This window comes from Leuciscus leuciscus, assembly GCF_965113295.1.
Source record: "Leuciscus leuciscus genome assembly, chromosome: 5".
Lineage (NCBI taxonomy): Eukaryota > Metazoa > Chordata > Actinopteri > Cypriniformes > Leuciscidae > Leuciscus > Leuciscus leuciscus.
Genome location: NC_138729.1, coordinates 48,229,953 through 48,246,715, shown reverse-complemented (window position 1 = coordinate 48,246,715; position 16,763 = coordinate 48,229,953). Strand labels below are relative to the sequence as shown.

The following is a 16,763-nucleotide window of genomic DNA, read 5'->3' as shown; positions in this document are numbered from 1 at the left end:
TTCGTGTTTCTTTAGAAATAAATAATGGACAATTGGAGTCTTTAAACGCCTCAGATGTAAAGTTATTCGCTGTCAAAGTGACGCCAAAATGAATGGGAGTCAATGGAATGCTAACAGCAGGTGATGGTCCGCTAGCCAATGGCGGCGCCCGGGGAAGCTTCAAAATAATATGAAACAGTGCCCCCCTGGTCAGATTGCCTTGTCAATCAAACTCCCTGCGAAGGGTCAACCGTACAAGCGAACGCCAGACTCCAGAATGGGGTCTGTCTGACATGGTGATCCACTTCGTCTCGCAGCACAAAGCACTGTATGACAAACAAAGTGCAGAATACAAAAACACGGAATATAAAGATTTTTCAAACTGAGCCACTGACATCATGAAGTAAACTTTGAATCGCTCGGGATAATCCCGCAGCTCCTTGATAGGGAGGTGGAAATCTTTAGGAGGAAATTTTAAGAAGAGAGAGGACAACACAAATCATCCTCACTGCTTGAAGACTCCATTTTCAATTAATTAATACGCATCAGACTCAGTGTGCAAGGTTTTTTGGGACGACGAATAGGCCTACGAAAAATTCGGACTCAAACCCATAGACTGTACAAAAAGATTATTATTCGGACTCAAACCCCTTCGGAGTGTGAAGGACCTTTAACACTAAACCACGCGGAGTAATCGCGTCGTCTCCATAATGGTGTGAACACACCATATGGTCAATCATAATTATGATTATTATGATTATGATTGGCCCAAAGCAGACTTCTTACATGCTCATCAGTGGCGTGCAGTGGTGTTTTAAAATGAGGGAAAGTCCTCCCTTTTTAATATATATATATATATATCAAATGTAAATTTATGTCCCTGTTACACTTAATTTTCCTGGTTAAATAAACGTTACATAAAAAAGATGAACCAAATACAATTCTAGTTTATATTTTTACACTAACTATGTAATGGTCTATTTATTAAAACCAAGTATAAATCTCATCAAGATAGTGTTTTTATGCATTTTTACATTTATTTCAATTAAAGACTGTGTGTGTGAAAGGGGCTGTTGTTACTGGATTGATGTAATGAAATAAAATCAGTCTTTGTTTTATTTTCATTTCTTTTATGACAGTGAAGGCCAATAGCAAGTTACCACAGGTTTATTATAGTAACTATAACTAGTAACTTTTGGTGGAAAGCTTGGTTATGTTAAATTTGGTAACACTTTACTTGAAGCCTTTATTTATAATGCATTATAAAAGCAGCGTTGGGTAAGTTACTCTAAAAAAAGTAATTAATTACTAGCTACTAATTACATCTTCAACAGTGTAATTAGATTACTGTACTCACTGTACTCTAAAAAGTATTGCATTACTTATTACTAATTACTTTCTAAATCCCATACCAACCTCGACCAGCTGAACAATACAAAAATAGACATGAAATTGCTCTTTTGATTCTTTCAAATGCATAAAATTGCATAAATTATCCTTGAACTGACCAAAGTGTGTAAAGGGTTCAATTATAAACATACATTTAACATCAAATTTTGATGTTAAATCCACTATTGTTTTATATAGAATTGTTCTATAGTTTATGCAGTATTTAATGCAATTACATCAGAAGTAACTGTAATTAAATCACAAAAAATTAAGAGTAATCACTTACTTTTCTTTACCAAGGAAAAGTCATTAAATTATAGTAATTAATTACTTAGTAATGGATTACACCCAACACTGTTTAAAAGTACTTTGAATGCATTAATTATGTACTGTATGGTCTCATGAATAATTGTAACCACAGTTATAATACATTATATAATACTTATCTAATTCGTTGTTACACCTTTAGAAAGTATAATGCATTAAAACACCTGAAAAACAACTCATTTCAGATTTAAAACGAATCTGCAAATATTATAATGCATTTTAACTTTGGTTACACTTATTTATTAAAAGATATAATATATTATAAGGTACATTATGAATACCTTTCTAATGCATTATACATAGAGGCTTGAAGTCGCAGCCAATTAGAACATACTTTATGATTAATATAAGAAGAATGTGTATCATGTGTGGGTTACTCAGCGATATGAGTCAGAAATAGAAATATGAAATTTGATTTTCATAGGTCTGAAGCTCCTATGAACACTGCCAGTACGGTGGAATCATTTGTTTCTGGTGAATATTAAAGATGTCACTCTGTCACCCAGACACTTAAACTAGAAATACGATCTCTGAACTCTCTCTAGTTTAAAGGACATTAGAATAAACCTATGTATACATGAAAGACACTTTACATGATTGAAAAAGTTGGAGTATATTTGCTTGTGTTGCTGTAGAGAGTTTATCTGATCATATTTACACGCACATTAGCTTGTGACATTTAAGGATTGTCTCGAGGGCCTGATGATGTCAGCCAAAAGAAAAGATGTTTCAGAGGCGGAGCGAGTTATTACGCTCTATTGAAGATTCTGAGAACTTTTTTTTTCTTAGGAATAATTTCGACTGATAAATCGTTCACCATAGAAGCTCATTTCTGCCACTTGAGAAAAACAAATTATGCTTTGGTAAATCATAATTCTGACAAAAAGAAAATTTACAGTGAAAATGAAATTGAAAAATGAAATTGACAGTGTTATAATTTATAATCAGATTTCTACTTTTCTTGTTTTTCTTTTTATATATATATATATATATATATATATATTTTTATGACCATACTATCATAATTTCTACTTTTGCTGTAATAACGACTTTTTATCGCTAGTAGAATGTCATATGTTTTTTCCTCTTTTTTCTTTTATTGTATATTTTTTTGTTATTAAAATGTTTTGTCAACATTTGGACTTTTATTTGGACTTTTTATCTCATTATGATGTAGTGTTACAATTTTTTGGCATATTTCAACTTTTTTCATATTTTAATTTCTATTTTTCTTTTTTACATATTTTTTTTCTTTTGTGACAGTCAAAATTATGATTCAAAATAGAAATGTACATTTGATCATAATTTCAACTCAATTTCGACTGTCATAATCATGACTTTAGTCTTTTAATTTTTATTATGACAATTTTAAGTGTTATATTTCAACTTTTTTATTGTTATAATTTCTTTTTTTCTTTTATTATAACTTTAATATGTTGTACATTTTTTTACTTATCTCATAATTATGCTTTTATAATTTTGACTTTTTATCTCATATAGTTTTGACTGTCATATTTAAACGTTTTTTCAAATTTTAATATCCATTTTCTTCTTTTTTTATATTTTTCTTTTATGAAATTATGAAACTTTTATTTAAACATTTTATCATAATTTTGACTTTTTATGTCATATAGTTTTGACTGCCATATTTCACCGTTTTTTTTAAATTCTAATTTCCATTTTTCTTCTTTTTTTATATTTTTCTTTTATGAAATTATGAAACTTTTATTTAAACATTTTATCATAATTTCAATGTATGTTAGTATCTCATAATTGTAACTTTTTTTCAATTTAAATTTTAAGTAAGAATTTCAACTTGTCATAATAATTTCTACTTTTATCATAATTATGACTTTTTATCATTAGGACTTATAATTTTGACTGTCATATTTCAACTTTGTTTTATGTTATAATTTATTTTCTTCTTTTATTATAATGTTTTTATGATTTATGCCATGGCATAATTTTGACTGCCATCAATATGGCTTTTTTTATTTATTTTTTGGTTATAATTAGGATTTACCAAAAGCATTTATTTATTTGGCAGCAATGGGCTTCCTTACATTAGGACCAGGAATGTGTCGTTCTGATTTCATGTAAAAAATATAAAATACCCATTTGCAAGAAATCCCCGAAGTCTTTAGCAAGACCTAAAGATAAACTCAGAAATCTTAAATGTGTTTACAGCCGGATTAGATGGTTTACAGTTAATGATGGTCTATGCAACCGCTTTGTAAAGAAGCTGGCGTATTTTATGCATTAATGTTTCTGCATAAATTGGTCACACTACAGTAGATGCGAGTGTTGGTGTGCTTGTAAATGTGCTCGCAGTGATGTGAAACACAGGGCTCATTATTTGTGATCTGTCTGCAGTGTCACTGCTTGCAGCCGCTGCCACACAACCAACGCGGAAAAGCCTCGAACCAACTGCCATTTCCCACAATCCACGGCGAGGATCTGTGCGAAAATAAAAGCCAAATTAATGAGCAAAACAAGGCAGCAGAAAAGCCCTCCTAAGGTTGAAGAGCGCAGTGCTAAGAGACAGTGTTTCTGTCTGGTGTAAATGCTGTGCCAACTATGCAACGTTTGCTTCTGTGCAGGACAATGACAGAACCGCTGGCAAATGTGCATTGTTATGACTTGCATGTACAGAGAGGATTGAATTATCCATAGAATAAAGCTTCATTAAAATAGCAATTCAAAAAACACTAATATGTCCGCTGTATAAAATGTATGTAAAGGATTTTTTAAATAAATTATATTTTTAATCAATGCTGAAAGTGCCCTTGTTTTTTTGGAGATTACTTTTTAATACTTTAACAATCTAGAACATGACTGTCCTAACAAACATTTACCATGATAAAACCAAAAGAGAGGCTTATATTGTTAAGGGTGTGAAGAGGAGTCAATAATGCTTCCTTTGGTTGTTCATTTGGACCATATTTTAGTTTAATTTATTTTTGTTCAGCCAATGCAACAGTGTAGAAAACTGTTTTGTGCTCTGGCAAAGCATTTGTTTTTATGTCAGCCAAAATTATGATCAACTTTTTTTTTCTTTTTTTTTTATAATTCCTCATTTAAACTTTTGGAAATAATTTCGACTAATTTAAATTTGTTAGTATCTCATACTTTTTTAAATTTCTATGTTTGCCACAATTATGTCTTACTATCATCATTTTTACCTTTGTGTCTACTTAAGTCATAATTTTACCTTTTTACCTCATTATGATATAATTTCGACTTTCGTATTTCTACTTTTTAATGTAATAATCTTTTTTTCAACTGAATGACACTGTTGTATTTTTTTAGAGCTGCTTTACTGCAGAACTGAACTCTGTTTGCGTTCACTGTAAAGCTGCTTTGAAAGATCTGTATTGTAGTGCTATACAAATAAAGGTGACTCGAAAAGACCTTTAAGGGGTGGTATAATGCCCCTTTCATAAGTAAAATAAGTCTTTGATGTCCCCAGAGTGTGTATGTGAAGTTTTAGCTTCAGATATTTTTTTTTAGCTTCAGACCCCACAGATATTTTTATATAGCATGTTAAAGTTGTCACTTTTTGAGGGTGAGCAAAAACGCACCGTTTTGTGTCTGTCCCTTTAAAAGCAAATGAGCTGCTGCTCCCGGCACAGGGGGCGGAGCTTCAAGAGCTCGTGTCATTTTACCTCACACAGACATGCACTGAAAATTTCAAAAACTTTTAGGCTTTTATGTTCAAACCGGATTCAGACAATGATGGAGAGACTCAAGAAGAAGTGACAACATGTAGAGCAACAGGACATTTCTGAATGGTTAGTTGATTAATTTATGTTATAAATTGCGTTCCTGGGGGCGGGGTTTATGTAAATTTGAATGGAAAAAGGAATGTCGTGTAGTCTCTACCAGCCGTTTGTTGTAGTCCTTAAAAAACGATTTCTTTAAAAGCAAATATCTCCCTTTGCTTTGAACTTTGAGCGTCGAAACTTTGCAGATGTTGTTTATGCTCAAACAGCAACATTACACACTAACTAAAGTTAAAAACGTGAAATCATAATCAACCACCCCTCAGAAAAACAGTTAAATTAAAACAAACAAACAAAAAAACTTCAGTGTCATTAGAACATTTATTCAAGTACTTTGATGCTTCACTCTCATTCTTTTACACAGCTATTTACACAATAAATAAGGCACAGCCTACCAAAAAGGAGGGAAGCCGCAGCTCTTATGACTTTAATCTCAACCATCACACTTGTTGCAAGTTCCAAACACGAGCCGAAATCATCGTCATGTACGAGCTGAACAGACTGTGAAAGGAGAAAACTTTAGAGTTCTCTCAAGGGAGTCATGAGCTAAAGCCCAAGTGTTTATAATGGACACCGGACATCTGGCTCGATGAGGTCATGCTGCGTCCCACTGACCGTTTGCAGGTGCTCGTCCATGAAGCATCACGACAGCAGGACTGAGAGCGGCCAGCGGTGTCTTCCACAGGGCTGAATATCTGAGCTCTGACCACAGAACATCTTTGGCGTCTTTCGCCATTGGTGAGTCAGTCTGCAAGATGCCCTCGCATGGCAAAACTCACCGACTGAACCCACGGCGGGCCGTTGCAGGCGGTGAGTTCGGGGTTACCGTCAGTGCTGCTTTCGGGCTGTTCTCAGACTTTAATGTCCTGGGACTCTGACATCTTGGCCAGCGTCTTTTTAATGCGAAGTGCGGTGAGCCGAGAGGCAGGGTTATGAGCCCAACACTCCGTCATGAGCTTCCCCATCTGTCTGAGACACTGAAATCAAACACAATGACAACTGTTAAAGCACATTCACACCAAGGACGATAACTGTAATGATAAAGATATCGGTTTGAAAATCATTCTAAATATATGAAATAATGACATTTTTATCAAAAGAACAATAACTGACAAATTTTTTTTATAAAAATGTAAACATGAAGACCATGGTTGTGTATATGTGTTTTTTTTTCTTTCTTTTTTTCTAAAGGGATCGTTCACCCTCACTCTCATGTCATTTCAAACCTGTAAGACTTTCATTCATCTTTGAAACCCAAATTAAGACATTTTTTAAGGAATCTGAGAGCTTTCTGTCCCTCCATTGACAGCTACACAACTACCATTTTGACGATTCAAAAAGTTCATATGAATTGAGCGGTTTAGTCCAAATTTTCTGAAGAGACTTGATCACTTTAGAAGATGAACAGATTGAATTTAGGCTTTTATTCACATTCAAACAATGATCAGTGATTATAAAAAGTAGCTCAACTGAACCTGCTTGATGCGCGAGAACAAACTTCTTACAGAAGCTCAAACGTGCTGCGTAACACGAGAATGAACATCATTGGTTCTTGTGAAGCTCAAACATGTTGCAAAACACGAGAATGAACCTCATTGGTTCTTGCTGAAGCTCAAACATGTTGCGAAACACGAGAATGAACCTCATTGGTTCTTGTGAAGCTCAAACGTGCTGCGTAACACGAGAATGAAGCTCATTGGTTCTTGCAGAAGCTCAAACGTGCTGCGTAACACGAGAATGAACCTCATTGGTTCTTGCAGAAGCTCAAACATGCTGCGTAACACGAGAATGAACCTCATTGGTTCTTACAGAAGCTCAAACGTGCTGCGTAACACAAAAATGAACCTCATTGGTTCTTGCAGAAGCTCAAACGTGCTGCGTAACACGAGAATGAACCTCATTGGTTCTTGTGAAGCTCAAACGTGCTGCGTAACACGAGAATGAACCTCATTGGTTCTTGCAGAAGCTCAAACGTGCTGCGTAACATGAGAATGAACCTCATTGATTCTTGCAGAAGCTCAAACGTGCTGCGTAACACGAGAATGAACCTCATTGGTTCTTGCAGAAGCTCAAACGTGCTGCGTAACATGAGAATGAACCTCATTGGTTCTTGTGAAGCTCAAACGTGCTGCGTAACACGAGAATGAACCTCATTGGTTCTTGTGAAGCTCAAACGTGCTGCGTAACACGAGAATGAACCTCATTGGTTCTTGCAGAAGCTCAAACGTGCTGCGTAACATGAGAATGAACCTCATTGGTTCTTGTGAAGCTCAAACGTGCTGCGTAACACGAGAATGAACCTCATTGGTTCTTGTGAAGCTCAAACGTGCTGCGTAACACGAGAATGAACCTCATTGGTTCTTGTAGAAGCTCAAACGTGCTGCGTAACACGAGAATGAACCTCATTGGTTCTTGCAGAAGCTCAAACGTGCTGCATAACACGAGAATGGACCTCATTGGTTCTTGCTGAAGCTCAAACATGCTGCGTAACATGAGAATGAACCTCATTGGCTCTTGCTGAAGCTCAAACGTGCTGCGTAACACAAGAATGAACCTCATTGGTTCTTGTAGAAGTTCAAACGTGCTGCATAACACGAGAATGAACCTCATTGGTTCTTGTAGAAGCTCAAACGTGCTGCGTAACACGAGAATGAACCTCATTGGTTCTTGCAGAAGCTCAAACGTGCTGCATAACACGAGAATGGACCTCATTGGTTCTTGCTGAAGCTCAAACATGCTGCGTAACATGAGAATGAACCTCATTGGTTCTTGCTGAAGCTCAAACATGCTGCGTAACATGAGAATGAACCTCATTGGCTCTTGCTGAAGCTCAAACGTGCTTGAGTTTCCGTTTACCACAATTGATATGCGAGTTGATGAATGTGTTTATATGTCAATAAAAGCCTGAATTCAGTCTGTTCATCATATAAAGTGATTGAGTCTCTTCAGAAAAGCTGGACTAAATCGCTTCAGCATTAAAGTGGTAGTTGCATAGCTGTCAATGGAGGGACAGAAAGCTCTTTCCAAGTCTTATGGGTTTGGAACGACATGAGGGTGAGTTAAAAGATGACAGAATGTTCGTTTTTTTGGGTGAACTATCCCTTTTAAGTTATGAAATGTGTGAGTGTGAAGAGTGAAAAGTGTGAAGAGTGAGTAGATTAGTGTTTAACCTCATCGCTGGTCCAGCGGTTTGGGAAAGATGGCCGTATTCTCTTGATGCACACGACTTCTCGCATGTCTTCATATGATGGGTCATTAGGAACATGATCGTGATACGGCAGCTGATATTCCTCAACAATACCTGCAGAAACATTAAAAAAAAAATCAATACATAGACATAAATTAAATCTCTTTAAAATCACAAGTGAACCTCTTATTAGTAAAAAAAAAAATATATATATATATATATATATTTTAAATGATGAGCAAAGGGAGACTTTTTGATTTTGCATACCTCCTGACAAAAAAATAAGAGATTATTGTCACTCACTATTAGATATTTATAAATCAAAAACTGCAAGACTTGGACCTTTCAAATGATGTATAGCTTGTCAAGATAAAATAAAGACTTATTATTACTTTACTTGTGCAGTAAATATAAAAGAAAACAGAAATGGGTCACCGGTGTTCCACAGCATGTTTACAGATTAAAATATAAAAATAAATGTATTTAAATATATAAATGCAAAGGTTGACACTTAAATGAAATATGTAATTGTACTTCATTGAAATATTTAAGGAAAGGCAGATCTGTACCTCCAGACACACTTCGGCGGGCGATCTCCCACAGTATGAGGCCAAAGCTGTAAATGTCTGCCATGATGTAGGACTGAAAATGGCTCCTGTTCAGAGTCTCGTCCAGAACTTCAGGAGCCATGAAGCGTTTGGTGCCCACACGTGTGTTCAGTGGGATGTCCACTTCATTAGTGTCGCTGTTCAAAGAGACACAACAGCATTAATATAGTATTTCAATCCTGATGTCGGGATTCTCTACATTGTCATGTCTTTTATTTTGTAATTTGCCATTCATGTTTTTTTGTAGTTCTTGTCATGGTCTTTGTAGTTCTTTCTGTTTATGTTGATTAGTTCCAGGTGTTTCTTATCTCAGGTATTTAACCATGTGCTCGGTCTTGTCTGGGGTGGATTATTGTTCGTACGTACGTGTGACTGTCATGTGGTTCCGGATCGAGGCCTTGAGCTTACACTTCATATCGTGTGTTTCATGGTCAAGTTATGGATATTTCTCATGATTGGAGCAATTAAACATTTTTTATCTGCATATAGACCCCGACTATTGTTTGACTTTTGAGACTATTCTTTACACCTGACATCTATAAGCACTAGGGCTCTTTTTATTAGCATATAATCTTCATCAGAGTTCAAATGATTTTTGTGAGTTAAAAAGTTGTTGATGCTACTATGAGTTTAGTTTGTTAAGCTACAAGCTAATAAGTAGTTTAACTACAGTTAAGCTACCCTTTTGATAAAGTAGTTAGCTACAATACAATTAACTATATATGTGTGTGTCAGTGTTATTTTATTATGTACACTGTTTACTATTATAGTTTTTGATATTTTGAATTAGCTGTTATTTTTATATTTTCAGTATTCATTTAAATTTGAGTAACTTTAAATACTTTTGTCATTTTAATTAGTTTTCTATATTTCTATTTAGCTTTATTTTTATTTAAGTGATTTTAGTACTTCAATTTAAACTGATTTTATTTTAATTTGGTCAAGTTTCTTTATCTAATTTATTTTAATTTTATAATTTTTTTCAGATTGATTTCAAATAACGAAAACTATTTTTTAATAGTTTTGGTTTTATCTAACAATAAAAATACTTATATATATATATATATATATATATATGTAGTTTTAGTTATAGAATAGTATTCAATTATCAGGGCATTATAAAAAAAAAATCTTAATAAATGACAAAATTAAACTCAATAAGCACATAAATTAACATTAAACAATAAACAATAAAACTATTTTAAACTATTTGTATAGAGCAAAATTTTAAATAAAGTTATAATCAGCCAAGATTGTGTACTAAATATCAACAGTTAAAAAAAAAAAAAAAATAGCTACAAAAAAGTTGTAAAGTGCCAGGCAGGGACTTCTGGGAACACTTTTGACCAATCACTCAAATGAATATTTAAAATAATATATTTGAACTGGTTGCAAAGTAAAGATAAGCAAACCAGAGTGAGTGTAGTCGTACCTGATGAACTTGACGGCCAGGCCGAGGTCAGCGATGCAGCAAGAGCCGTTCCTCTTCACCAGGATGTTCTTGCTCTTCAGGTCTCTGTGTGCGATGGCCGGTTTGCCCTGCGTGCCGAAGATCTCCGTGTGCAGGTGGCAGAGCCCGGACACAGAGGAGTACGCCAGTCTCAGCATGGCTCGGCTGTCCAGGGTGGTGCATTTCAGATAGTCGTACAGCGAGCCGTTCTCGTGGTAGTCGGTGATGAGGTAGAGCTGAGTCCACGAGCCTGTGCCTTTAATGTCGGCCGCGATGAACCCTGAGGAGAGAGTCGCTGAAGTTAAAATCCCTGCGTGAGACTAAATACACTCTGAGAAAGACCACGCTTAATTTAATGTTATAATTAATCTGATATCAGCTTAATTAATTTGAAAGGACTGCTAATCAAGACGGTTCAATCGTGCACGGTTCATTTTCCTGTAATTGCTGACTACATGTTCACCAGTAGGAGTAATTAAATAACAGTAGAGATGCTGCTAACTTAACTACATTTTTCAGTTGCGTGACAGTAGCTCTGCAGTTTTGAACAGCAGCGACGTAGCATGAAAAGATGCAATAATGCTGTTTGTCGCATCAGACTGTATTGTACAGCCGAGTGATTTGATGCAATGATCAAACACAGCGTACGTCCCAGAGAACGTCCTCAAGCGGCGATTAATTATAGCGACCTGATTTATACGGGATGGTTCATTTTAATTAACTGAATTCACTGATTAATTTGAGTGATCACTCAAACGTGTTCCCGGGAGTTCCTATGTCTAAAATATTTAGTTAAATGAGACAAATAACATGGACATGCTGAGGATTTGGGTTAACGCAGGGGTTCACAAACTTTTCAAGGTCACCAGCAACATGCACCTGCATAAAGACTCTTTTAGATGTGACACTGCTTGCAAAATCCTATCAGATTTATTTGAAACACTGTAATTAAAGGTGCAATAGCTGAAAATCGAAATCATTATTAGGGGCCAAGCACCGAAGGTGCTAGGCACCTATTGTTTTCGTTCGCGTTCTTCTTCTTCTTATTATTATTATTCTTTTTCTTCCGACTTGGTGTCTATGGCAGCCCATAGAACCGCTTGCGGGAAAGTTATGAAATGTGGCACACTGATAGAGGACAGTCCAATCTGTCACCATAGCAAATTTGTTTTATTTGTTATGCTATAGGATTTATTTGAAATATTGTAATAAATACAGTACTACAACTTCTCAACTTCAACATGCTTCTCTTTGTGTGTGTGATGTTAAGTCTCTAAGGCCCTGTTTACACCTGATATTAAGATGCGTTTTGGTCGATCGGATCACAAGTGGACGAGGCTATATACAGACCCTTTCCAAAAAATGTGAATATCATGGAAAAGTTTATTTATTTCCATAATTCCATTCAAAACGTTAAACTTCCATAGATTATAGATTCAGGGCCCACAACTTAAACGATTTCAAGTATTTAGTTGTTTATTTGTACATAATTTGGGCTTCCAGCTCATAAAACCCACGAAAACAGGATTTCAAAAAATTTGAATATTACATGAAATCACACAGTAATTACACAGTGATACCATGGTCATTGAACCAGGTTTTGGTTCTTTTGGCAGTGTGGGCAGGTGCAAATCCTGCTGGAAAATGAAGGAAGCATCTCCATAAAGCTTGTCTGCTGAAGGAAGCATGAAGTGCTCTGGAAATGTCCTGGTAGAGACGGCTGCGTTGAGTGGACAGCACAGTGGACCAACACCAGCCGATGACACGGCTCCCCAAACCAACACAGACTGTGGAAACTTCACACTGGACTTCAAGCATCTTGGATTGTGTGCCTCTCCATTCTTCCTCCAGACTCTGGGATAAATGGACCTTGGTTTCCAAATGAGATGCAAAATTTGCTCTCATCAGAAAAGAGGACTTTGGTCCACTGTGCTTTATTAAATCCAGAGTCAGCGCAGCCGTCTACCAGGACATTTTCAGAGCACTTCATGCTTCCTTTATTTTCCAGCAGGATTTGCACCTGCCCACACTGCCAAAAGAACCAAAACCTGGTTCAATGACCATGGTATCACTGTGTAATTACTGTGTGATTTCATGTAATATTCAAATTTTTTGAAATCCTGTTTTCGTGGGTTTTATGAGCTGGAAGCCCAAATTATGTACAAATAAACAACTAAATACCTTTTTTTAACTAAGTTTAACGTTTTGAATGGAATTATGGAAATAAATAAACTTTTCCATGATATTCTAATTTTTTGGAAAGGGTCTGTACAGGAGTAAACGGGGTCTAAAGCGCTTTGAGCTTGTCCACTTTTGACCTCTTCCAGAGGTAGTCGAAAACACATTCGACTGGATTGCTTTCGTAGTGTAAACACTCATGTGGTCGAGTGTGTTCAAACAGACACAAAAGACCGTCTACTCTCTGCCTATTGATCTAATGAGTAACATTATGAGAAGAGCTCTAGCCAGACGGGATTTAAACTTTCTAGGCTGAAGACCCAAGTTTGGTTTGAAGAGGAAAAACACACCAAGCTCAATGTTCTCTCAGCATTCCTGATTTCTAACACACACTCACAGTGTTCGGCTGGTCTTGTGTCTGTCAGAGCAGAAACTAAAGCTGATGTTCTCCGTGTGTTTTTCCGTCGTCTCCGGTCGCGTTCATATGTAAATTGCATGAGCTTATTTTGTAAAACCATTCAAATTAAATAAAATGAACTCACACAAATCTCTTGTAGTTAAAGATTAGCTACACGAAGGCACACTTTTGCACACACACGTACTACACAGGGTTCGCGAGGGAACTGCAGGGGTTTTGTGACTTGATAAAAAAGTTAATAATAAATTAAATCATACATTTTTTAAATGAAATAAATAATTTTAAAATATCAATAAAAAATTAAATACTTACTAAAAACATTCAATATTTTATTTGTTTTCCTGCATTTGACCTTTAACCGACATCAGAGAGCTGTGTGTGTGTGTGTGTGCGTGTGCGTGTGTGTGTGTGTGTGTGTGCGTGTGTGTGTGTGTGCGTGTGCGCGTGCGTGTGTCTGAGAAAGAAGGTCTCACCCAGTATATTCTCATGTCTCATGAGGACAGTCTGATATATCTCCGTCTCTCTGAACCAGCTGGCCTCCTCTGTGGTGAAAAACACTTTCACAGCTACTTTCTCTCCTCTCCATCTACCCATCCACACCTCTCCATAACGGCCCTTCCCAATCTGTGTCACCATCTGGATCTGCTTCGCTATAGTGCGCTGCACCTACATAGATAGATAGATAGACAGACAGATAGGTAGATATATAGGTAACTTTTAACTTTTATTTTGACAGATTGTATGAAGACATTTGAGTTTCTGTGTCTATTTGAAAATAGTTTATCATTAAATGAAATGGTGAAATGCTAGTGAAGTGGCTCTCAGGGCAGCTCTGGAGATCAAGTGTGTTCATGTGAGACGCCAGACGCTGAAATTGCCGCTCATTCACACTTCATATTTAAATAGCAATAATTCTGCAGTTTAATATTTACAGACACTAGTCCATATCACAAGTGTACAGATAATTACATTCCATGTTATACAGTAAATTCCATTGTTATGACTGTATTCTATGTGCATTTCATTGGTCCCTATGTGGATGCTGATTCCATGTCTTGTGTGACTGTGTGCAGTGTGTGATTCTCACCAGCAGGGGGAGTCCTGACCCTGAGCCGGAGCTCTGGGACTGCTCTATGAGGTCCCGCAGGGATTCTCCGGGAGGAATGAGAGTTTCGTCAGGATGCAGGCCAAGGCTGTAGCGCGGGGCCAACTCATGACGCTTATACCTGAAACACCACACAGACGACTGAACCAAACTCCACACAAAGACAACATGGAGATTGAGACTGAGGTCTCCATGATTAAAACAGTAATGTTAAAATAATCTGTCAGATTAAGTCACGATTAAATCTGTAAGGTTTAGTTTATAGACATTTCAATTAGATTCAATTAGAACAAGTGTCTGTGTGGTAACTTACACACCTGAAGTAACAGAAGATGATGATGAAGGTGAGGATGAAGCTACAGACGGTCACTGAGATGAGCAGAGCGATATGATGAATATCTCCAACTACATAACCTGCACACACACACACACACACACACACACACAAGTATTATTACATGTCCAATAGAGAAGAGACCAAAGGTTGAACACGCAACAGAGCTGAGTGAAATCAGAGTCATCGCTATTCGCCACAGCACAGGTGAGAGGGTGTGAATACACAGGTGTGTGTGTGTGTGTGTGTGTGTGTGTGTGTGTGTGTGTGTGTGTGTGTGTGTGTGTGTGTGTGTGTGTGTGTGTGTGTGTGTGAGACAGACAGAGGGACTTCTATTCTGCTGTGCTGATTGATGGCAGTTGTATCGTGACAGCCACAATAAACCCTACAGGTGTGTAAGGGCTTCTGACCTAGATATACTTTTGGGAACAAATCAGACTTTTTTTTCTTCTAGGAATGATGCCCAAAGAATTTTTTTTATAAAAAGGCAAAATAATCATGTATTTATTTTACTTTTTTTTTATAGTAATTAAGACCAGATTATTATTATATGGTTGCCCAAAGAAAAAATAACGAAAGAGGCTAAATAATGATTTATTTATTTATACTTTTTATAGTAATTAAGACTAGATTATTATTATATAATAATATATTATTATAGTTTTTAGAGTTGTATTAATATAATGAAGTAAATGTAATTTTCAAAATTTTAATTTTATTTTTTATTATTTTTTATTTTAGTTTTAGCAGTTTTTTTATTTATTTAGTACTTTAGTACTAAATGTGTTTTTATTTCAGTTTTAGGTTTTTTTTATTTACAGTTAGTAATTTTTGTGCTGCAACCGAGGCAGAATCTCAGAGAGGATTTAGCATGTTGCTATACTGTTGCTAAACGGTTCAACTAAGGGTTGAAGGTTAAACTAACTCACTAACTGTATATTAACAATTATAATAATAACGTTTTTAAAACGGCATGAGCGTAACGAGGCGCTGAGCGTTTTTTTTTTCACGCTGAAGCGCTGAACGCTCTGTGTTTTTTACAGGTCGCCGAGAGTTAAAGAATGTTCAACTTTGGGTAAAACACAGCGCTCATCACTGTCACTTTTTACCCAACCGTCCAATCACAGTGGAGGAGGGGCGGGACTAATACCACACCGACCAACCGCCACATTCTGCTTGTACAACGTCAAGCATAATAACGGAACAAAATAATTTAAAACAAGAGCCAGAGAAAATACGTTACATTGTATCGACATTTTAATATAGAATCAACACAGAAACAAAATATGTGTGAAATGAGATACTAGTAACACTTTCGCGGATATTACGAATCATAACAAGCAAAATGTCTCAACTGAAAAAAATGCTGCGCTGCCAAAACGCTCTCAACGCTAGGCGTTTTCAGCTGGCTAAAAACGGCTCTGCTGAAACGCCTAGCCTATGGGCGCTTGAGAGCGTTTTGGCAGCGCAGCATTTTTTTCAGAACATTCTTCAACTCTCAAAAAACACTTTGGTGGACACAGGGCCTTAGGGTTAGGACATAGAATATACAGTTTGTACAGTATAAAAATCATTATGTCTATGGAAAGTCCACATTAAACATGAAAACCCAACGTGTGTGGGAGTGTCTGTGTCTGTGAGTGTGTGTGTGTGTGTGTGTGTGTGTGTGTGTGTGTGTGTGTGTGTGTGTGTGTGTGTGTGTGTGTGTGTGTGTGTGTGTGTGTGTGTCTGTGAGTGTGTGTGTGTGTGTGTGTGTGTGTGTGTGTGTGTGTGTGTGTGTGTGTGTGTGTGTGTGTGTGTACTCACTGGGTGTTCGTAGGGGAGGCAGTGTTGGGTGTAAGTCTCTGTTACAGTAGTCCTGATCTGTGCAGCACTCTAGTGCTCGCCGCTGTTTAGAGTTCCCTGTGTCCTAAACACACACACACACACACACACACACACACACACACACATGTTAAATTAACACATCAGGATATTTTAGGCTCAGCAACATACACAATAAAACA

The 16,763-nt window shown here is 36.5% G+C and overlaps 1 protein-coding gene across 4 annotated transcripts in view; it reads right to left on the bottom strand.

The window, feature by feature from the left end:
* Positions 1–5,585: 5,585 nt before the first annotated feature.
* Positions 5,586–16,763, bottom strand: part of bmpr1ba (bone morphogenetic protein receptor, type IBa) — a 65,164-nt gene continuing 53,986 nt past the window's right edge. For all 4 annotated transcript variants that reach the window (XM_082171127.1, XM_082171126.1, XM_082171129.1 and 1 more), the window contains 8 exons: positions 16,564–16,666; positions 14,741–14,837; positions 14,406–14,544; positions 13,792–13,984; positions 10,705–11,002; positions 9,234–9,409; positions 8,648–8,778; positions 5,586–6,454 (listed from right to left, as the gene is read on the bottom strand). In XM_082171127.1, the coding sequence (XP_082027253.1) occupies positions 6,329–6,454; positions 8,648–8,778; positions 9,234–9,409; positions 10,705–11,002; positions 13,792–13,984; positions 14,406–14,544; positions 14,741–14,837; positions 16,564–16,666 (1,263 nt within the window). In that variant the 3' untranslated portion in view covers positions 5,586–6,328. The remainder of the gene's footprint in view (positions 6,455–8,647; positions 8,779–9,233; positions 9,410–10,704; positions 11,003–13,791; positions 13,985–14,405; positions 14,545–14,740; positions 14,838–16,563; positions 16,667–16,763) is intronic.